This window comes from Mercenaria mercenaria, chromosome 15 (genome assembly GCF_021730395.1).
Source record: "Mercenaria mercenaria strain notata chromosome 15, MADL_Memer_1, whole genome shotgun sequence".
Taxonomy (NCBI): Eukaryota; Metazoa; Mollusca; class Bivalvia; order Venerida; family Veneridae; genus Mercenaria; species Mercenaria mercenaria.
The window spans coordinates 29,882,476-29,906,860 of NC_069375.1; the positions used below are offsets into that span (position 1 = coordinate 29,882,476).

The following is a 24,385-nucleotide window of genomic DNA, read 5'->3' on the forward strand; positions in this document are numbered from 1 at the left end:
AATAATATTACCCAAACATTCCATGTTGGTCATTAACAGAATGGCACTAAAGCCGTCGAAATCCCTGTTTTGATGGATAGTGTTTAAAAATGAGAGAAAATGCGTTACCATGGAAACACGAGCCCCGCGACATATACATTTTACGCTTATGTTAGAAAGCTAACGCGCATACTAGTAAAATTATCAATTATGCAGACTTCTACGGATATCAATGAAACAAAAATACACTGAAAAGTGTTAAATATCCGTATTTTCCTTCTTCTTTCAATATAAAATACATTTGGAGGGTCATAATCTTCAAACCTTGATAAAAATTGAACTTGAAGGGACAGAGATAAAAGAAATTGAGATTGTAGCAGTTAAAACATCATATTACACGAAATACAGAAAATTGCTGCGGTTCAACTAATTTGATTTTACCCTGGTAACAAGGTAACCTACCTCCTTAACCTGAATTTGTCAAGATGAAAGATCAATATTGCTGAAAAATATATATTGCCTGCTCATTTTGTGTGGTAAATTTCAACCGCGGTATCTCAACCGTTACATTCAAACGATTTAAGATTTTGAATTTGCCTTTTTAATATCCGTTCGTATAGACGGTGCAAGATTTGAATATTTCACTTATTAAGGATTATTATAGAATAACCAAATAAACAAATCGTCTATTAATCAGGTAAACTACATATTATTATTACATATGGAGATTTAAATTCAGAAATTGTTCAGTCAGCTTGTTATATTCAAATTCAATACTGGATTTTTTATTTAAAAAAAAAAAAGAGAAAAAACTCTGGATAAAACAAATTGCATTCTGCTTGTCTTGTAAAGTTTCATGAGTTTAAGTATGGATTTTCAGCTTCGAATTTCATCATTGGCAAATTTAAAATTTGCAAATAGTCAACTTTTCGGCAGTTAGCCATAATTGTAGAAAAAAAGGAAGAACATAAAGTGACCTAAACTGTGTTCATTAACAGTTAGTCTGGTGGTTTAAAAACCATCTTGACTTCATTTAAGTGAATTATGTCAAACGTTATTTTTTGTAGTTTTTTTTTTTAACTTTTTGCCGACTTAGAGTAAATAAATCATACAGGAAAATATTTTTTTATATATTTTGATCTACATCTTAGGGTAAAATACTGAAGAATTAAAATATTGAGAAAAATATTTCCTTCAGTAATTTCTTTTTATTATTCATTATATAAACCTCTTCATTTTAAGACGGGACAACAATAAACATAACATAATCTGAAACAATTTCGCGGCAAAATAAAGGCCTGAAAACAGCTCAATTTCTGAATTTATCAATTTTACGAGAGGACATGTTTACTTTTTGGCCTTCTTGTAGTTGTTGATAGATTTCATGTGTGCACCTCGCCCTTTACTACTGACAACCTCATATAACCACCCAATGCTGCATACACAAGTTACCGCCTCTCTGGTGTTTTGGACATCACGATGCGCCCATTAGTTCATATCGTTGAGGGCACATCTTTATTCAGTGACTGGCTGCATATTAAGCCCTTAAACTCAAATAAAGTGAAAGTAAATGAGCGTTAATAACAAGTCTTTGCCATTAATAGAATAGCTTATTTCAAAGCAGACTTAATATGTTTCGATTTCAAGCTTATAGGGAATATTAGTAAATATACTTTCTGCAATATGGTATTCACTCAACGCCAATGAGCAAATTAATCACCCACAATTACTCATAATTACTTTCCTGCTTTTTTTCTAAAGTACAGACTAGAAAGATGGGATACGTAAAACCTAAGACATATTACAAAACAGGTATGACAAAGGTGACATTAAAGGCTTCTGTAAAACTCACATGTTTATACTACCATTTAGGCATGGAAATATAAGTACTGGTAAGCAAACATTAAATAAGAAGTCCGTGATTTGATTAATTGAATACGTATTTATCACCTTCATATTATTTATTCTTTCAGCTGCCCGACATGTACAGAATATTCAGTCATTTTTCACGAAGTTTCCCGTTCCATCTAAAACCGAAGCTGTTAAACCAGGAAGGAAACCATGGACACCTTCGGAAAGTTTATAAAAAGATTTCCGTATTTCAATCGGGACTATCGAAATTACATCCTAAAAGAGATACCAGAATACATCAGGTAAGCATAGATCTACAGATCTATATAATGACAAATCGTACTCGCTATGTACTAGATGAGACAATACAGAATAAGATTAAATTAGATTATATAAGATAGGACATGCGCATTATCGACAAAAAAAACAAGATGGCCATAATGGTCCTATTTCGCTTACCTTACTCAAATGGGCACTTGGTTTCTTCGTAGAGGACCAGAGCACAATGCTTTATGGCAAATAACAAAGCTTCAGGCTTTGAGCTATTAGATAAGAAGACAATCGACCCATTGACGGGGCTGTTTAGACCTCAGGGGTATGTTGTTAACAAACCTGGTAATGGCGACCACACAGTGTTTCCAGCCAAATAGCTAACCTCCATGGTTCAAGGTTTTAGACAAGATATTTTTTCTTATATAGATCTATGTGAAACAAGAAATATCTTTAAAAATGATGGTCGGCGAATTGTAATAAGGAAAGAAGTTTATGAATTTTTCATCTAACATTCATCTTTCATCTAACATTTTTCAAATTTCAAAACTAAACACCGCACTTTAACAATTTAAATGGTTCTCTTTTAATTTTTCGCAAAGGTTTCGTCAGGTTGCAATTTTGTTTCGTTTATCCTTAGACGAATAATTACAGCAGTAGTTTGATGAAGATTCATGAAGCGGTTCATGAGAAGAGGTCATTAAACGTGTTTATATTTTTAGCTAAATTGGTCCCTATCCCCATTTGTAACAAAATAGCAGGAATCCATTACATTTTAGCGGTTAATAGAGATTTTCAATTTACTTCGACACGGACTGTGGACAGCAGACTGCGTACTTACAGTAGGGGTTTTCTCAAAATATTTAAAGGTTCGCAAAACAGAAAACATACTTAGCGTATATATATTTCTTTTACCTATATGTGTTGTAACTTTTGCCTTCATTGTACAAATTAGTGTATTGTGAGATTATCTGCTGTTATACAATACATACGTTTGAAAATATATGGATAGTGAACAGGCTACATTTAAAACATGTAATCGCAATATTCTGATGTCATCTAAATACGCTGTCACATTTTACTTGCGTGAAGCATGTTTATTCAATTATCCGTATGCTTTAACATTTTGTTTTTAGCTCACCTGTCACATAGTGACAAGGTGAGCTTTTGTGATCACCCTTCGTCCGTCGTCCGTCGTCAGTCCGTGCGTCTCGTGCGTCCGTGCGTCCGTCAACAATTTCTTGTCTGCACGATAATGGTTTCATTTATGATTTTATTAACCAAACTTGCACACAACTTGTATCACCATAAGAGCTCGGTTCCTTTCTTGAACTGGCCAGATCCCAATATAGGTTCCAGAGTTATGGCCCCTGAAAGGGCCAAAATTAGCTATTTTGACCTTGTCTGCACAATAGCAGCTTTATTTATGATTTGATTTTTACCAAACTTGTACACAACTTGTATCACCATAAGATCTTGGCTCCTTTCTTGAACTGGTCAGATTCCTTGATGAGTTCCAGAGTTATGGCCCCTGAAAGGGCCAGAATTAGCTATTTTGACCTTGTCTGCACAATAGCAGCTTCATTTATGATTTTATTTTAACTAAACTTGCAAACAACTTGTATCACCATATGATCTTGGTTCCTTTCTTGAACTGGCCAGATTCCATTATGGGTTCCAGAGTGATGGCCCCTGAAAGGCCAGAATTAGCTATTTTGACCTTGCCTGCACAATAGCAGCTTCATTTATGATTTGAATTTAATCAAACTTGCACAAAACTTGTGTCACCATAAGATCTCGGTTCCTTTCTTGAACCGGCCAGATCCCATAATGGATTCCAGAGTTATGGCCCCTGAAAGGGCCAAAATTAGCTCTTTGACCTTGTCTGCACAATAGCAGCTTCATTTATGATTTGATTTTAACCAAACTTGCACCAAACTTGTATCACTACAAGCTCTCGGTTCCTTTCTTGAACTGGCCAGATTCCTTCATGGGTTCCAGAGTTATGGCCCCTTAAAGGTCCAAAATTGGCTATTTTGGCTTTTGCAGCCAGATAGAGACTTCATTTATGGTTTTATTTGATACAAACTTCCAAAATATCTTCAACAACAATAAATCTTGGATTCCATTGCAAATCAGATCCATTAGTAGGTTCCAGAGTTATTTTATATCTGATTACCTCCCCTGATTGTAATCAAAATGGATTTATATCAGTAAGTATTTACAGGACTTATTGAAATTTATTATTGTCATTAATTGGACTGAGCCAATGAGGGTAGATAACTATTGACTAATTTTATGTCAAATTACCTCCCTTTATTTCAAATTAAAATGGGTATATTTCCATAACTAATGAAGATACTGATTTATTTGGCAGATCCTTCTTTTATTAACTTACAATCTTTTTTTTTAATTAATTCCCTTTTACGTTACTATTAATAGCTTGTTTTTAGTAACTTTTTTATTATTTGCCGTAGAGAAAAACTGAGACCACTTTTCTGTGATACAACATGGATGGTACCTCCAATTTTTAGGTGTATTTTGACATATTTGTACCTTTTAAGATTTTTTTTTCTTTTTGGTTTAATTTCTTCCCTTAGTTGTTCCTGTCCTTTGGACTTAGATATTTTTTCTGAAGACCTTCTTGTCCTCAAGTGCAATGATAACAGGTGAGCGATATAGGGCCATCATGGCCCTCTTGTTATATTTTGGGACATTTCTGGCGTTACTTAACCTCCGTGCGAATCGAACGATATGACATGTGGATTTCGAACCCACTTTACTACGATAATAATTTACCTTAATATGTTCATGCATTAATAATACAACTTGAAACATGGATTTGAAGATAACGGCGATTCCTGAATTTAATATGTGTCCGTCTATACAATTCCTAGACTAGTTTTTTCCTAGCAACATAATACAAAAACGAATTACTAAATATTATTGTTTAAAAATAATAAAACATCCTGAATGAAATTAAAGTCCGTTTATATTTTTGTTGTATAGTATATATACCATGTTCTAGTAGAATACTGTACGAAAATGGTCATTGATTTTCATTAATTTTGATAATGTATCTAATGTTCGATAAAATAGAAGTTTTACTGAAATTTCTTGAATGATTAATTTCAACACTTTGTCTTAACATACTGGAAGTTCTCATACATGTATCTTTCAACCCCGTCGGAACGAGATCCGATACATTACCATATTTTAGCTAAAACATCCTGAATTAGTTATGTATCAGCATGTTTGGAGATAAAAAAGGAAATAGCCACTTCGTATTTTCATAATCTGATAACAGAATTGCATGTTAAAAGTTGTTTTAAATTTACTATCTTAAAGTGACTACTCAGTATGAATTATCAGTCTCAACTGGAATTTAATCTTTAAGTGCCATTAAAACTGGCTGTCAAAATGACAATCTAAAACCCAGCGGAGACCGAAAATTGTTTTGTGAACATTATGCATGTGACGCGTCCAAGGTCAAATTCCGATCATATTCCAAAAAAATGTTTTATGGACTGAGTGCATGCATAGAATTGTCAACGAAATTATATTTTTGACACCATTTGAACAATTCTGTGTGGTCATTTGATACAACCAGCTTAGTAGTCGAGACAAGCCTTTATCATTGACATTTCGAACACATGCATACACATGGTATGTGTAGATACTCGGTTTTGGGGAACTTGGACAAAAATTTAAACTCATGAAAACTCACGGTATATATCGGTTTAATAATTTATAATGTAGCCATCTTTTATTTCCTGATAAGATAATGTGACCGGGAAAACCGAATGAATTCAGTACCGTATAAAATGAATTTGTAGGGTTTGAAATAGTTCAGAATATACATGTATAATACCAAGTAAGACATTTTTACCGCGGTGCATTAAACTGTCACGCATCGTATCGTGCATTTTCAAAATTCAGCAACCCGAGTGCATTAGTACGAAACTATGTTTCCAAAATCACTATATACATTCTTTGATACCAAATATTCAACTAAATTGTAACATACTGTTGTTTTGATTCCCTGATCTTAAATAGGCGAACCTCTTGCGGCACAGGGGAAGGGGAAGAGTGTCTGTCTCCTTACCAGGTGGTCATTGGTTCAAATCCTTGATTAAAAGGTATGTTGATCGTTGAATTAACAGCCGTTTTCGCTGCTAGCGAATACTGGCTAGATCCTCACGAAATTGACAACAAGCATTTAAATAAGTTGCTACACTTCAGATAAAAAGGAATAAGTTTGCGATGTCGAAAGACTTGAGTATAATAGATACGTTAATAAAAAAGGTATAAAAGGTAAAAGGATATTTAAAAAAAAAATGCGCCCACACTGTTACGAATGCTTGTAAGACAAAATACATGTATATCGGTAATTCATAAATGCAATACAATGGATATTAAATCTTATAACTATCTTTTCTCGGATATTTTAAATAGAAACAGTATTACGGCATTAGAACCGGATGCTAAATACGCCGCTGTTCAGTTTTGCAAAAAAAACAACTTACATACAGTTTGAGAAAACCCCTATAGTAAGTTCGCAGTCCGTGGTCCGCAGTACGCGTCGAAGTAAGCTGAAAATCTCTAATACGAAGAAAGGCATATCTACTTTTTAACTATAGTGGTCCCTAATAGGGCCCAAGTTCCTATATAGATAAATTTGGAAGAGGACCTTATAATGATGCTCCAGACCAAGTATGACAAAGATCCACCAAGCTGTTCATGAGACGCTGCATAAAGGCATTTCTAGTTTTAGCTCTAGCAGCCCCTAAAAGGGGTTAAATGTCCCAGCTGAACAAAGTTGACTGTGGGTCTAATCAAGAGGCTACAAATCAAGTTTGATTAGAATACATGAGAAAAAATCAATTAAAGGATTTTTTTGTTTATTAATTTTATTTATTTCTAAAATAGGCCAACTGATCCCGCTTTAACAAATGCATATTCGCTATTCATGAATCTTTGGACAATGACGTCACACCTATAAAAAAGTGAAGGTCAAGCAAAACATACAATTGTAATTATTTCAATATTTCTGTTTCATAAGCAAAATGATAAACTGTATGCAGCGTACCTTCATTTCAGTGTAATGAGATTCAGTCATTATATAGCATATATATTATAAAACAAATTTCAACTGAGTTCAATGTTTGCATACCATACTAAAGAAAAATATTCATATATAATAAATCAGTTAAATAATTTATAACAAATATATCAAAGCAAACAAGAACTCATTTTAATATGCAATCTGAATAAGTCAAAAAAGCAAGAAACCTTTTCATATACAGACGACAATTGTAACAAGGAAAATCTTTTAAAAAGCACTTCTCTACATAAAAGACTCTTATCACACCCTTTTTCATGTGATACGCAGACCATATTCAGCTCTTTCTTTCATTTGATATACATGTATGTTGGTATTTGAACAGGTTTTTATCATATTTATTAAACTTACTTATCATTTTGAGATATATCAATATTCTTGCTAAATATACTGAGCCAAAGTTAGCTTTAAAACTGTGAACAGCGTCGTTTAGGATAAACGCTTTGTCTACATTTCACTCAGCGTAGCACAATCAACAGAGTGAAAGAAATTGACACTCTCGTCCAATCAGGCAGAGTTTTGCTTAAGTCTTCCATTTTGATAAATTATCTATAATGCGTTATCAAGTAATTTGATTTGCAAACTGAAGTCACGTGGCATAGGTAACGAAAGCGAATTTAGACGGCGTTCGCCGAAAAAAGCGAACCCTTGGGTGAGGGCTAATTTGAACCCAAAGAGAAAGCATTTTTAACAAGCATGGTAAAGCACTACTACATAATGTTACAAGCCAAATATTTAAGCTTTGGGTCTTTAGGCTTTAGAGAAGAAGGTTTATAAACGGTGTTTTTCTAATTTAAGTTTATGTAAAACAAGTTAACTCCGCTGCGGTGTCAATTTTTATCCCAGGGACATGATTTGAATAATTTTGGTGGAGAACTGCTAGACAATGCTACATGTCAAATATCAAAGCTCTGGACCTTGCTGTTTTAGAGAATAAGGTGATTAAAGTTTCCCCTATTGGTTTCCATGGCAACCAGAATTATCGTAGAATGGATTTATTTGAATGAATTTGGTAGAGGATCATGCAACAAATATCTACGCTAACTTCGAACTTTTTCAGAGAATATATCGTTTAAATAAAATGTGAATGGACGACAACGGACCAACGGACGACTCACAGGGATGGATTACAATTACATTTTGTATTTAAAAAATCATATAGACTAACATAAAATACTTGACAAATTAGGTGCACTTCAGACGCAACAATATGTCTAAAAGTGGTGTAAAAATGATGTCAGTCAATCAGAATTCTAAACATACTACAGTCTTAGATTTACTAAAGTGAAGAATTCACAAACTAGCATTTATGTAAAAAGTTCTTTCGGAATCCTCAAATTCAAATTATTAAAATAAAAAAAAGTTGTTCAAGGTATGAATTTTTCACCTGAATTTGTAAATCGGCAAATTTTGCAAAATTTTGAGGTGAAAACAGGGACAGTGAAGTAAAAAGTAATTATTATCCTAAGCAATATTACTACAGTTCATACAAACTCGTATTGTTTACATAAAATCCATTGTACCTACGGGCAAGGGACATTTAGCAAAGGCAATCTCCTCTAAATGACTTATTTAAAAACTAGTTTATATAAATGTTAGCTTCAAAGCCGGAATTCAACGCCTGTTAAAAGCGTCAATTCACTCTCGACTAACTTGATTTTTCAATCTTCCAATATAATTCTGTGTCTAATCATAACGTAATTGTATTCAAAAATCCATTCCATTTGCCAACAAGTTAATTATATAAAATATATCACATTGAACATTTCAAAATAGTTGACAAACTCTAAAAGTCCACCTTTTACTTTACTTGTCCTCTTTTTAGATATGACAAGGTAAAAACTTTTCTAGTTACTATACAGTTATCTTTATCAGGGACGTACCGGGATGATTTTTATCTGTACGCTAGATATGAGCAGCACAGCTACGAACTAAGCAGAGATGCTCCGAGTGTGGGGTAGGTGAGGAAGGGGTCTCTATCTCCCGGCCGATTGGGTTTTTAGGGCCTCCCCTTGAAAATGATGTTTTTTTTTCGGCAAGGACTGTGTTCTCTTGCTATATTCCAGCGTTAATATATTTTGTTTGTAACACTTGTATTATGATGTTATCAATCAAGCGATTTCATATTCGCCTTGTTATTTGATTTCGTTTAAACGAATAAGTTATTTCGTTTAAACGAATTAATTATTTCGTTTAAACGAAATAGTTATTTCGTTTAAACGAAATAATTTCATGATTTCGTTTAAACGAAATAAAAAATATCTCACATTACCTAAGTGGAAATAAGTACGTAACAAGTCACTTTAGGGGCACCGTACTATACAACACAGACACAACCACTTTAAATCAGCAGTAACAGTAGATATATAGTTACGTTTCAAAACATTCGAGTCGCTGAAACTCTGTGTCATTTTATATATTTTATTGTGCAACTGCCAAGATCAACGCAGTCATATATATTGTGTATCGCCAAAGGGACCTACCAATGTGTCTGTTAGGGTAACTGCATTTAAACTCTTACCTAATCCCAACTGCTATAAATGCGAACAAATCGCATGTTCGAACCATGTGCAAAGCTTTTATTATCATTATATATTTATTTATTTGTTGATTTAATATCCTCTCGAATGTTGAGATTGCATAGATATACTAGTTTTTTGTTGTTATCGTTTTTTAAATGTTTAATTTGATGCATGACTTCTGAATGCGCATTTGGACTACCCACACATTGCAAATATTTCAAGTTTTCTCACGGTAAATGTTAATGTAAGCAAGATCTAATATTGGCAAACGCAAATTGAAACTGCGTCAATTGCTAAATTTGTATTTCGGTATCCAGATTTAGATATAGACTGATATATTTAAGGTGGCTCCGATTTTCAAAGTTTTTTTTACAAAAAATATCCGCCGTGAACACATACCATTTTATTTCAGTTATTTAATGAGCATACCTTAAAATTGCAATGACAAAAATTTAAAAAAAGACAACAACACTTTCATCGCGCCGAAAAAAAAAGATATAAGACGAAATATGCAATTTGAGGTGCAATATTTGGTACTTATTTCGCCGTTCCGAACGTGCAATTTCCATCAATAATGGCTTAGATATAGCTTGAAAATTGATTCTTGAAATTTAGCTACTTGTAATATGAAAAAAAAAACTAATTGTAAGCATGCGGGAAAAAAATAAATTCGGACTACTTTCCACTTAATAATAGCGAAAGAACTTATATTTCTGTGAAAAAAGCAGGTACCGCTAGGTGGCGCTACACATAACGCATTAGACAGGAACTGTGCAAAATGCATTTTCAAAAAATATAGTCTTCAATCTACATTGAGACCAAATTTATTTAATGTACTTTCATTTTTTACTTTTTGGTCTAAGATATGGAGCCACCTTAAGTGCGACCATAAAAAAATCTTTAATATCACGCCAAGAGTGTTACATTAGAGATTTTCAGCTTACTTCGACACGTTCTGCGGACCAAGGACTGCGGACTTACTAAAGGGGTTTTCTCGAATTTACGCATAACGGAACAGTGGCATATTTAGCATCTGGATCTAATGTCGTAATACTTTTCCATTTAAGATATCTGAAAAAAGACAGTCATTATAAGATTTATTAATATCCTGATATCAGTCTTACAAGCATTGTTAACAGCGTGGGAACGATTTCTTTTTTTCTTTTTTTTAATTTACCCTTTTACCTTTTATATCGCTTTTAGATTAATGTATCTATTCAAATCTTTCGACTACCGTATGTAAGAAGCTAGCGGATTCTTTTTTATTAGAATTGCTGCAACTTACTTATATGCTTGCTGTCAATTTTGTGAAGTTCTATCCAGTATTTGCTAGCAGTGAAAACGACTGTTGATTCAATGATCAACATACCCCATAATCCAAGACTTGAACCAATGACCACTTGGTGAGGATATTTGGTATGTAGCATCATCTAGTGGTCCTCTACCAAGACTGTTCAAATATTCCCCTAGAGTCAATTATGGCCCCGCCCCGGGGGTCCCAAGTTTTACAAAGACTTATATAGGAAAAAAGTTTAAACATCTTCTTGTCTGAAACCATGTGAGTTATATAGGAAAAATATTTAAAAATCATCTTATCCTGTTTCCAAGACTGTTTAATTATAATTACCTGATGACCCCATGTAATATGATGTCACTTGACTGTGACCTTGACCTACTGACCTACTTTTTTGTTTTTTTAAGATACAGCCTTGAAATTTTGATGACATACACAGTTTTGCACACAAATCGTAAAACTGAATTTCATTGACCATGAATGTGACCTACTGACTTTCTTAATATTTTATCATCAGTTTAAAATTTGAAACATGTAGCTCATATTACTCTGATACTGCAGACTTCCCATATGAAGTATACAGTTCATTGAGTAGCTGCCTTGAAGGATTTTTTAAAGATTAACGTACAATTTTGTTCGCGCTTTTTCATTGCTACATGTATTTTGCTTAATGTATATGACTACACAATACAAAACTAAAAATCTCCGAACAGTACGATAGTTTTCAATAAAACTTTGCAGGTTTATATAGAAGCCATTCACGTGTCGTCCGCGTAAAATATATTTAGAATGTCTCTTATGTACTTTTAGTAATGAGAAAGATTTTGACACATATGTCGAGGGACGTCAAAGTATCGATAGTTGTGTTTACAGTGAAGGATATTTTAAAATCCTGTTGTCAGAAAATGCTGGCCCATTTTCAAAATAATTTTCCCAGAATGTTTTCTTGACCTTCTGCCAATATTGTTTAAAATGTACCGTTTTGCCAATTTCCATGGCCGCCAGTTTCCATATATATGTATATAGTGGGAGCTTTAAAAGTCCTCTTCTTTTAATAAAACAGTGTCACTTCTCTTATTCTTTTGTTGAACTTCAAAACATATTATTGTCATAAATTTGATCACACAAATGTTTCTTTTGTTATTCCGATTTGTAAATAAAAATATGACAACCAGAGCTGAAAATAGAAAATTCTCCAAACAAAATCTCCTGTACTGTTCGTTCGAATTTGAAATAAATTCACAGAAAATTGCTTGGGTACCATCTTCAAAAACTGACGTCTCAATACATGGCGCAGAACTATACTTAATTCTCTGGACCCATTTTCGATATTACGATTGGTCCGACTTTGAAAAATTATTTTATCAGAAATGTTCTATTGGTGAATCTGATCTGTACTGTACTAAAATTTTTACAGTTATTTTCTTTTTTCAAAAAAAGACATAGACGTCGGGGTCGGATGAAGTTTCGCTATAAGTCTTGAAGAAATTTTTTGAAAATATTCCCCTTTAAATTTTCAGACCAGTTTTCAAAAATCATTTAGTAGGGAGGTTTCTAGTTATACGTGTTTGAGCTGCACAACTGTGGTGGGCGATAAGTGCCATCGTGGCCCTCTGATTATATCATCGTTTTATTTGTTCTTATCTTGACATAAATGATCATATATTCCTATAGACATAAAAGCTATTATCATAATAACGTTATTTTGTGCGAAGTATACAGGTAAATTGGATAATATTTGTATCAAAAGTCACTATCAGGCCCCTAAGTACAATCGATTATCCATAGAGTTTTACATAAATACATAATTGCAATGTTTAGATATAGTGTTCTGAAGAGAAAGCTAAATACATTCTCTTAGAAATCTATCTGTGACAAACACATAAAATCCCTGTTAAGTGACATTTTGACCATCTCCTTTTCCACTCATATCTGTCATATCGAAGGTTGCATTGCATTTTACCAGAGTGAAGCGGTCGAGCCTATTTTTTGCACAAATCCGCAGACATTCATTTGCAAAAAGAACACGATTTTTAAGCAAACGTTTACCGCCTTCTCTTCGTTCCTATCAGTTTTATAAAGTTTGGTTACTCTTAGAAGCTCAGGATATCTATTCTTAATCAAATGTGTCATGAAATGAGAAACTGCTTTTCTCTCGGGGACACTTCCTTTAGTTTGGTAAGTTGGGACTTACAAATGTATCTTATTTATGTTTTCTTTATTTTCATTTGAATATCTATTATATATCTTTACCTTTCAATACAGACCGCCAAAAGCTTTCACATAATCCCAGATGCAATCAACATCCGTCATTGCCGAGAAGCTGATATTAAAACGTTTTTACAGCTGACAAGGAAAGAAGGTTGGGATAACACCGAGTTCGACTGTCGTGCAGTTTTAAAGCTTGATTCTTCTTCTTTTATTGTTGCTGCAGATGACGCCGACACTCCTTTAGGTACAGATAAGATTACGTATAAAATATAACAAACTATATCATTTATCCCTGTGGTTAATATGTGGTTCTATTTAATATACAGCTATTGACTTATGTTGAGGTCAGTATGCGTTTTTACGGACATGTATAAATGATATTGACCGAGGACACAGCCCGATATCACAGTCAATATCATTTTTATAGGTCTGTAAAAACAAATATTGACCGAAACATAAGTCTATAATTGTTATATTATATGTCCTTTGCAAATGCATTCATTTGACTGGCCCATATTTGACACATATAAGAAAAAGTGATATCACAAGGGTCAATATTACATTTGCAGGTAAATATCGCTTTTTGCGGACCCGTGCGTGCACCCATTTGGACCAATCAAATGAGCGCATTTGAGAAGGCTATATAATATAACGTTTTAATTATTAGAAACAATCATCGTTTTCAGAATCGGAATAATTTTTTAACAGTGACATAGAATATTTGTGTACTCCAAAATACCAGCATAAACATGATTTTTCAATAAACTGTAATATTCTAAAGTTGCTGTTTGACGTCAGTTGTGTCTAGAAACAACTGTAATTGTTTCATATATAATAATAATAGGGACATGATAAATCTCTGTTGTATGTTGTCTGACTGTACTCAGATAACAACTGTCATGGCAATACACTTGCATAATTCTTTCTTAGGGGAGAAAGTGCTTACCAACACCAGCATTCATTCCGCTTTAAAGAATTTCTGAGAATGTACACTTTTATCATAGTAACCGTCATAGAAATTATTTTTCTCATTGCAGGCTTTATTGTAGTTTTTGACATGTTCAGCGACACATGTTACAGTGGCCAGTTAATCGTAAAAGATGCTTTCCGAGGAAGGGGAGTCGGACGGAAGTTGTTGACAGCATTATGGGAACGTATTGGAGAAAAAAATCTTTGTATTTACTCAACAGAAAATTTGATAGAGTCGTATAGAAAGCAAGGCATACTCCTCGAATCAATCCGCAGTATTGCCTATAGAGGCATCATTACTTCGGGGTGTAAGGAATTAAAGACGAATGAAAATGAGTGTGATATTGTCCCGCTTACAGATCATATCTGGCATGATTTGCTCGCTTACGACAGCATTGTCTACAAAGGAAAATCGAGAGAAAAAATTCTAAGGCTCTGGTTTGTCGGTGAATATGTTTATACCGTCGTTGCATTTTCCAAAGGAAAGGTCTCTGGTTACGGGAGTTTTATCAAAGCAGATGATAATCAATATATCATTAGGACAGTTTTTGGGGATAATTCAAAAGTTGTAGACGAAATTTTGGACAACATGTTGGCTAGAATTCCACTTGGAGCAATGCTTACTTTTGTTTTATTAGCCGACAAAGAAGTACCAAGTCGCTTTTCAGGTTTCGAACCAACAATTGTAACACAAACCATGTCAACTAAGTTTAAGATTGAAACAGAGTCTGACAAAATGTTCTACATATGTTATCATTTTGTATAAATTATACGTGACGAACGTGTCCGTGTAACGTCAAGTCCAACGCAAAAGACTTCATATACAGTGAAAATTTATTTAGGTTACAACTCACTAGTTGTTCTTTCTATATAACCTTATCAGCCTCTAAAGTGTTACGTTGAATAAAATTTAAGTTAAAACGATCAACTCGAAATAAAATCTACATTTCATTCATGCTCCCATTCTAGAGCACGCTTTGGTTGTGTGGGACGGGTGCACATTATATGAAAAGCTATCTTTAGAACAGCTTAAGTATGTAGCCGCTCGCCTAGTAACAATCAACTCTCTGATCAAAGAATTAGTTTGGGTTTCTCTTTCAGACAGGCAAAAAAAATTAGACGTTGGTTACGGTCTACAAAGCAACAGAAACATGTCTTCTCATGAATAGATTCAATCAAACCGAGTCTGCTTTTATTCTTTTTGTATGGTTGCGTTCTATGATTCCAAGTGATCCTTTTACAGATTTTATCCCACAGTACGTAGAAAATATTTTCCCTTTATCAGTATCAGCAACAGTTACGGACTAGTAAATCGACGTACGGAGACATGCAGTAAACTATTTATCCCTTCTGCTACCGAATTATGGAATACACTTGATATTGCTGTTCGCGATTCTAATTCATTAAATGTCTTTAGGTTAAATAAAAAATGAAAAAGATTAAAGCTGCATGCCTCCAGATCGTTCGACAAACAAACAAAAAATTTTTTTTAGATATCTTGAAATAAATGCTATATTCCTTAAGAAGGCTTTAAAACTTAGTTACTGACAAACTTTCTGTTACGCAAACACTTGAGAATTTGTTGTTTTTACTACTTTTTTCCATGAAAATTGAAAAGCGTTTGTCACGCTTTTACCCCAGGTAAACTGTCTCGATTATAAATATCTGTATTTTGAAGTCATTATTCACTACTTCAGCTATAGCTCTATTGGTTACGACGACGGGAAAATGTGTTTTATGTCGTGTTATTGGTACTGTTTAGTTTCTCAACATGACCATTTCGGCCCGGATGGTTCCAATACTCCCGCTTTCATAGCCTTGGGTATTGTATAATCACCCCTTGGATATGGTGCCTACTTTTTATTTTTGTCTTTTGACAGTTCCTGTGATACGCAGGCTCCATAACCTCAGACCCCCTTTCTAAATTCCAGTTTGTTTACTTCTGCCCATTGTTTTCTCGTTTGGGGCAAACCCTTTACTTTATCTGGGGACCAAACGCCGCTCTTCATGGAATTACACGCCTCAACACGTGTATCATTGAAGGTTCCATGTTCAACGCCGTTTGAATACATCTGCGAATGTCTCTAAATTGCTTTTTGTACTTTTAGCATGTGTAAATGTTGAGTTCTGCTCAACCCGGGGCTAGAGGGCGTGGACGGTAGCATGAATTTCCACTGCCGTCCATGAACAGGCTCAATCAAACCGAGCCTGCAACATTTTTGCTTTTGTCGTGTTGGGAGACCTGTGAAATTTTCACTTTTCTCTATTTCATTGCCGCTGCGGTCCGGGGTTCGATTCCCGACGCGGTCATCTTTTATTTTTCTTGATTTGGATCTTTTAAAATATGTTAGAAACAAAAATTTATATTCTTATGTTCATAATATGATCAAACTTCAATTTGAAAGAAGGATTTTTTAAGCCAAATCTGGAGGCATGCTGCTTTAAGAGTTAAAGCGCCGCAAGTACCTAGGCATTTTTTTTTTATTTTTTTTTTTGGAAACAGACTTTTTTCGGTTCTACGCGCCTAAGAAATAATTGTAATATTTTGCATGGCGATCTGTTCAAAAACTATTTGGGAGAAAATTCGACATATAATTGAGGATACTTTGTTGAAGATGTTAAATATTACCTATTTCACTGTCACATATTCAAACCTTAGCGAATTATACTCTTTGCAGAACCTAGAGTCTTTCATCAGCTTAATGTAGATTTATTACTTGTCGGTAGTGATTTGTTAGACGTTGAAAATAATGAAAAAGTATTTACAGTTGTTCAAAAGTTTATTAAGACTATGAAACGTTTCCACAACACTTGACTTTATTTACTATGTGTATACGCTTTACTGCCACTACTTCGAAAATGTATATGTGGGCAAAAACCAATCAACTGATCGTGGGGTGGGACATTTTCTGCCTTTTCTACTTTTCCATTATATGTATGCATCTTATAAATAACTTAAAAAATGCTATTATCAAATGATAATATATATTTACTTTCTTTATAGAGGAGGGCCGATCGCTAATGTTGTAAGAACTTGGGCCCAACGGTTTCCGTATATACATGTATAACCAATAAAATATGATCAAACTAAAACTTCTTTATTTTATGTGAAATTGACATATTTCGAGTGGCCCCAACACACAATGTCTGTAATTTACATTTTCTTGAAGAATATTATCAGTGCTGAATTAAAATCAAAAGAAAAGTAGGGGTCATGTTTGATGCAAGAAAAATATTTTGAGTCAAACACACAAACTGCAAAATCAGCTAAAATATGAGACCCAATATTGTATTGGTAGTGTATGATCTAAATTTCCATGAAAACTTCTGTCATGTTATCATTCATTTTCATTATGAAAATACTACCTACATGACAAGCATAGATTTGTCTTGTGATTTCAGCAAAACATTGCAAAGAAAATAAGGAAAATAGCTCTGCAGAGCAAGAAAATTGAGGACTAATTGAATCCGCAAATATTTTTCGCGCCATTTTCCTATTTAATATATGTACGCCTTTAAGCCTGAGGTTCTTGTATAAGGGAACTCCTTGAAAAACACACAGGACATATTTGGATATAAATATTTGTGAATAAGCTTGTTCATGTCGTCTTTGATTTCTGTGAATTTGCAAGCGGATGCAGAGATTAGAACTTGCTTACAAAATCTTGTGGCCTCTTTCAACTCACATAAGAGCACTAGGAAGCAGTGGGCATGTCAGAGCTACAAAGCGTTGGCCAAACTTCCCGATTACAAACTCAATCAATGCGAAACTTTTGAAAAGATAAAAGTCATAAATGTTTGTTTCACAAAATCAATATTCTATGGCTTGAAATAAACAAACATAATATTTTCTGCATATAAGGAAGCACATAACTGTTAGAATGGAATTAAAGGTTATGGCACCTGCCTCTCGTGTAACGAAGGGGAGTTTCCATAAATACCAGTTATAGTTTGAGCATTATGAACCAAACTCAGAAAAGGGCTTACGTATGTCGAGCCAAAATATACGGGAAAATACGGAATATGTTCGGAAAGCTTCGGGACAAGTGCAGTATATATATTTTTTTTAATTTTCCAACAGTTTTCTTTGTAATTAGCTCCATCATAGCTACAGGTATATTCTACTGATTTATTGCAGTAGTGAAAATAGCGCATTTAAATTTTCGCCATAGCAACATCTTGGCAACAATGAATGCGGACATGTCAAAATACTCTCCTGAATATTTCACATATTTCTCTAATCCTTAGACACAAGATTCAATAATGATTTTAAGGTACATTGATACATAAAAAAAGCAATTACCGGCAGATCATCAACGTCATCAAACTGTTTGATAGGAGTCATATGATGACACCTTGTCAGTAGGCGGAATTCCGGATAGTTTCAAATCCTTGCTCTGCCCTAGTAATCACCGACGAATTTGGGACAGCTTCGTCAAAAATAAAGATAGAATTTTTCATTCGGCCATGGTCTCTTCTGCCCATTATAGTCCAGTAAAATTGTGTAACATCTGGTAAGAATACTTCAGAAAATGGAAAAAGCATAAAATGTGCTAAATAAATACCTTGGGGCAAAACAAAATAATAGAGCATGAGACCCACTCCACAATATGGCCGAAAAATGCCAGATTGCCGCCATACATGTATATATTTTTAAGAAATACATAATATTATCTGATATATACACTTACAGTCATCACTTTAACTAGCTGAAATATAAATAAATAAATCAAACATATTTATTATAAAAATACTTTTACTTCCAACATAAGTGAAAAAGTTGTCTCCCCTTAATACAAATTTGCTATTAAGCAGAAGAAAATCAGAATGCGTTTATGTGACAGAGCTGAAATTTAGTAAACAATGGTAACTGACATATCAAAAATTTAAAAAAATGACAACCATCCTACGAATTGTAAAATATGCTAAATAGTGTTTATTAGTTAATATATGACATGTGTTTCACTTTGTCATTAGACTTTGCGACTCAGAATTTTGTTAGCATTGCTGGGTTCATTTACATCTATCAAAACTAAGAGAATTGATAATAATAAGAAAAACTATATTATTATGTTAGTGCGGAAGAGCATGTTACTGCTACATCGTACATGTGAACGTCCCCCGTCAGACATTACTTCTTTGGGATGAAAAGTCATTGCCGTTTAATCATCCATATCAAATTTACATTTGCATATTCCTGTAATATTCTGCTTTTGTCAAATTAAAGCAAATTGTCATAACAATAGTTTTAGTTTAATGCCATTAGCATAAAATGTACAGTCACTAAATTAGAAGCAGAATCCATCAGTTCTATCAAGAAAGGTGCTCTAATATCTATTTCTAGATATTTTTGCTGAAATAAAAAATATGATAGATAGGGCCACATCCAAATAACCTACCATCTATAAACACGATTTCATGAAGAATCTTTTAAACTTGTACTTTTGAAAAAACTATTGAAGAATCAATCATTTATGACTGATGGACGTTTACTCCTACGAAAGTATGGACTTTATATATGCAGTATTTTACGGGTTTAAATGTCTTTTCCATGTAAGTCAGGTAAAATGATTATTATTTTAAAATTAATATCATTCGTGAGGTTTCCCAAATATGAGCAAACTTACTTGAATTAATAGTGGCAAATTTTTGGAACCGTGTCCTTTCATTTATATTCCGTATCATTCACTATGCAACGTTTCTTACACACGTTTGTAAAATGTGAATTTTGAATACATATTTTCAATCCTAAACATGGTCGAATTTGTCCAAAAACAGTGTGTCATGTTATAGATACGAATATGTATCAACGATTTTTTTTGGTATCGAAACGATTCCCATTTTAAAAAATCGATATTTTACACAGAGAAAAAAAACTATATAGATAAACACTCAGACCCTCTAAAACAACTTTACTGCCTGCAAAAATGCGCCCTTAGTAACGGAAGTTGTCAATAAAGGTCATGTCTAAACTTATACCGTAGCAGTCTTTTCCAACTAGTTGGCACTACCTGTATGGGGAAATACATAAATACAAATAAAAAACATGAAAAGCAGACAATTAAACTAAAAATAACATTAACAAGAAGGTATATAGCATGTACATGAACAAATAGGTTGTTAGTCTAACTTAATAATCGATATATCGATGTATCGTCGATATCTGTCTTCCGATATATCGGTATCGTCGATATGACAAAGACCCAATCAATGACAGCCCTATCCAAAAAAATTGTGAAGTTTATAGTACGGAATATGTATCATTATTCTGTATTTTTCACTTTGGATGCGCAAAACAAGAAAAGATTAAGGCCAGTTTTTTCACTAAGAACCAGTCTATATTTAATTCATTTACATTAACAGAACTCATTTCATTTTTGACTAAGACTCACTTAATAACACCCAAGTTACCGATTTACAAAGTAGTAACTCTTTATTCAGCGTTCTCCCCGTTGACATGACAAGAAAAGAAGCCTCGGTCGCCTTGATAGTTTCTGTCTTCATTAATCCGACGTCTTACAGCAGAAATGTTCTTTGACGTCTCTGCTGTTTCGGGCGTGCAAGGACGAGACCATTTTTAAATTAACGTACCAACCTGTCAACAGTTTTCTCTGATACTGCAGACTTCCCATATGAAGTAGCTGCCTTGCAGGTATTTCTAAAGACCAATGTACGATTTTGTTCGCGCTTTTAATTGCTACATGTATTTTGCTTTATGTATATGACTACACAATACAAAACTAAAAATCTCCGAAACAGTACGATAAGTTTCAATAAAACTTTGCAGGTTTATATAGAAGCCATTCACGTATCGTCCGCGTAAAATGTATTTAGAATGTCTCTTATATCGAAATTCGGCCGTTATAAACTGTAGACATTTATTTGTATATTTGTTACTTTAAAATTGGTTTGAAGCCGTAAAATGAATAAAATGATATCGTTCCATTATTCTATTTTGTTGAAACGTCCATATTTTTTTCAACATTTTTCCATATAATTATGTGAGGAATCAAAAATGTACTTTTAGTAATGAGAAAGATTTTGACACAGATGTCGAGGGACGTCAAAGTATCGATAGTTGTGTTTACAGTGTAGGATATTTTAAAATCCTGTTGTCAGAAAATGCTGGCCCATTTTCGAAATAATTTTCCCAGATTGTTTAAAATGTACCGTTTTGTCAATTTGCATGGCCGCCAGTTTCCATATATGTATATAGTGGGAACTTTAAAAAGTCCTCTTCTTTTAACAAAACAGTGTCACTTCTCTTATTATTTTTTGTTGAACTTCAAACATATTATTGTCACAAATTTGATCACACAAATGTTTCTTTTGTTATTCCGATTTGTAAATATAAATATGACAACCAGAGCTGAAAATAGAAAATTCTCCAAACAAAATCTCCTGTACTGTTCGTTCGAATTTGAAATAATTTCACAGAAAATTTCTTGGGTACCATCTACAAAGACTGACGTCTCAATACATGGCCGCAGGAACTACCACTTAAATTCTCTGGACGCCATTTCGACTATACGACTGGTCCGAATTATTTTGTCAGAAATGTTCTATGGGTGAATCTGTACTGTACTAAAATGTTTACATTTATTTTCATTTCTCAAAAAAGACATAGATGTCGGGGTCGGATGAAGTTTCGCTATAAGTCTTGAAGAAATTTTTTGATAATATTCCCCTTTAAATTTTCAGACCAGTTTTCAAAAATTATTCAGTAGGGAGGTTTCTTGTTATACGTGTTTGAGCTGCACAACTGTGGTGGGCGATACAGTGCGATCGTGGCCCTCTGGTTATATAACTTCATCGTTTTCTTTGTTCTTATCTTGACATAAATGATCATATATTCCTATAGACATAAAAGCTGTTGTCATAATAACGTTATTTGTGCGGAATATACAGGTAAATTGGAAAATTATTTGTATCAAAAGTCACTATCAGGCCCATAAGTACAATCAATCATCCATAGAGTTTTACATAAATACATATTTGCAATGTTTTGACACAGTGTTCCGAAGAGAAAGCTAAATAACTTCTCCTAGAAATCTATCAGTGAGAAACACATAAAATCCCTGTTAAGTGACATTTTGACCATCTCCTTTTCTCCTCATATCTTTCATATCAAAGGTTGCATTGCATTTTACCAGAGTGAAGCGGCGAGTCTATTTTTGCACAAATCCGCAGACATTCATTTGCAAAAAAAACCACGTTTTTTAAGCAAACGTTTGCCCCTTTCTCTTCGTTCCTATCAGTTTTATAAAGTTTGGTTACTCTTAGAAGCTCAGAATATCTATTGTTAATCAAATGTGTCATGAAATGAAGAACTGATTTTCTCTCGGGGACACTTCCTTTAGTTTCGTAAGTTGGGACTTACAACTGTATCTTATTACAAACCGTTTCTATATGTTTTCTTCATTTTCATTTGAGCATCTATTATATATCTTTACCTTTCAATACAGACCACCAAAAGCTTTCACATAATCCCAGGTGCAATCAACATCCGTCATTGCCGAGAAGCTGATATTAAAACGTTTTTACAGCTGACAAGGAAAGAAGGTTGGGATAACACCGAGTTCGACTGTCGTGCAGTTTTTAAACTTGATTCTTCCTCTTTTATTGTTGCTGTAGATGACGCCGACACTCCTTTAGGTACAGATAAATAATAGTGATAAGATTACGTATAAAATATAACAAACTATATCATTTATCCCTGTGGTTATGTGGATCTATTTAATATACAGCTATTGACTTTTGTTGAGGTCAATATGTCTTTTTTACGGACCTGTATAAATGATATTGAGCGAGGACGCCGCCCGAGGTCAATATCATTTTTATAGGTCCTTAAAAACACATATTGACCGAAACATAAGTCTATAATTGTTATATTATATGCCCTTTGAAAATGCGTTCATTTAACTGTCCCATATTTCATACATACAAGAAAAAGTGATATCACAAGGGTCATTATTACATTTGCAGGTCAATATCGCTTTTTGCGGACCCGTGCGCCCACCCATTTGGACCAATCAAGTGAGCGCATTTGAGAAGGCTATATAATATAACGTTTTAATTATTAGAAACAATCATCGTTTTCAAAATCGGAATAATTTTTTAACAGTGACATAGAATATTTGTGTACTCCAAAATACCAGCATTAACGTGATTTTTAAATAAACTGTAATATTTAAAAATCGCTGTTTGACGTCAATTGTGTCCATGTGACTCTAAACACAACTGTAATTGTATCATATATAATAATAATAGGGACATGATAAATCTCTGTTGTATGTTGTCTGACTGTACTCAGATGACAACTGTCATGGCAATACACTTGCATAATTCTTTCTCAGGGGAGAAAGTGCTTACCAACACAAGCATTCATTCCGCTTTAAAGAATAGATGAGAATGTACTCTTTTTTCATAGTAACCATCATAGAAATTACTTTTCTCATTGCAGGCTTTATTGTATTTTTTGACATGTTCAGTGACACATGATACAGTGGCCAGTTCATCATCAAAGATGCTTTTAGAGGAAGAGGAATCGGGCGAAAGTTGATGGCAGCGATATGGGAACGTATTGGAGAAAAACAATCTTTGTATTTTCTCAACAGAAAATTTAATATAGTTGTATAGAAAGCAAGGCATACTCCGCGAATCATTCCGCAGTATTGCCCATAGAGGCATCATTACTTCTGGGTGTAAGGAATTAAAGACGAATGAAAATGAGTGTGATATTGTCCCGCTTACAGATCATATCTGGTATGATTTGCTCGCTTACGACCGCACTGTCCACAAAGGGATATCAAGAGAAAATTTCCTAAGGCTCTGGTTTGTTGGTGAATGTGTTTATACCTTCGTTGAATTTTGCAAAGGAAAGGTGTCTGGTTACGGGAGTTTTATCAAAGCAGATGATAATCAATATATCATTAGGACAGTTTTTGGGGATAATTCAAAAGTTGTAGACGAAATTTTGGACAACATTTGGCTAGAATTCCACCTGGAGCAATGCTTACTTTTGTTTTATTAGCCGACAAAGAAGTACCAAGTCGCTTTTCAGGTTTCGAACCAACAATTGTAACACATACATTGTCAACTAAGGTTAAGATTGAAACAGAGTCTGACAAAATGTTCTACATATGTTATCATTTTGTATAAATTATA

The 24,385-nt window shown here is 33.8% G+C and overlaps 1 protein-coding gene across 1 annotated transcript; it reads left to right on the forward strand.

Annotated features, from left to right (window-relative positions):
- Nucleotides 1-495: 495 nt before the first annotated feature.
- Nucleotides 496-17,311, forward strand: LOC123549928 (uncharacterized). The gene is made up of 4 exons (XM_045338379.2): nucleotides 496-676; nucleotides 1,953-2,132; nucleotides 13,304-13,493; nucleotides 14,287-17,311. The coding sequence occupies exons 2-4, from the start codon at nucleotides 1,962-1,964 to the stop codon at nucleotides 14,982-14,984; spliced, it is 1,059 nt and encodes a 352-aa protein (XP_045194314.2). The 5' UTR covers nucleotides 496-676; nucleotides 1,953-1,961; the 3' UTR covers nucleotides 14,985-17,311.
- Nucleotides 17,312-24,385: the final 7,074 nt, after the last annotated feature.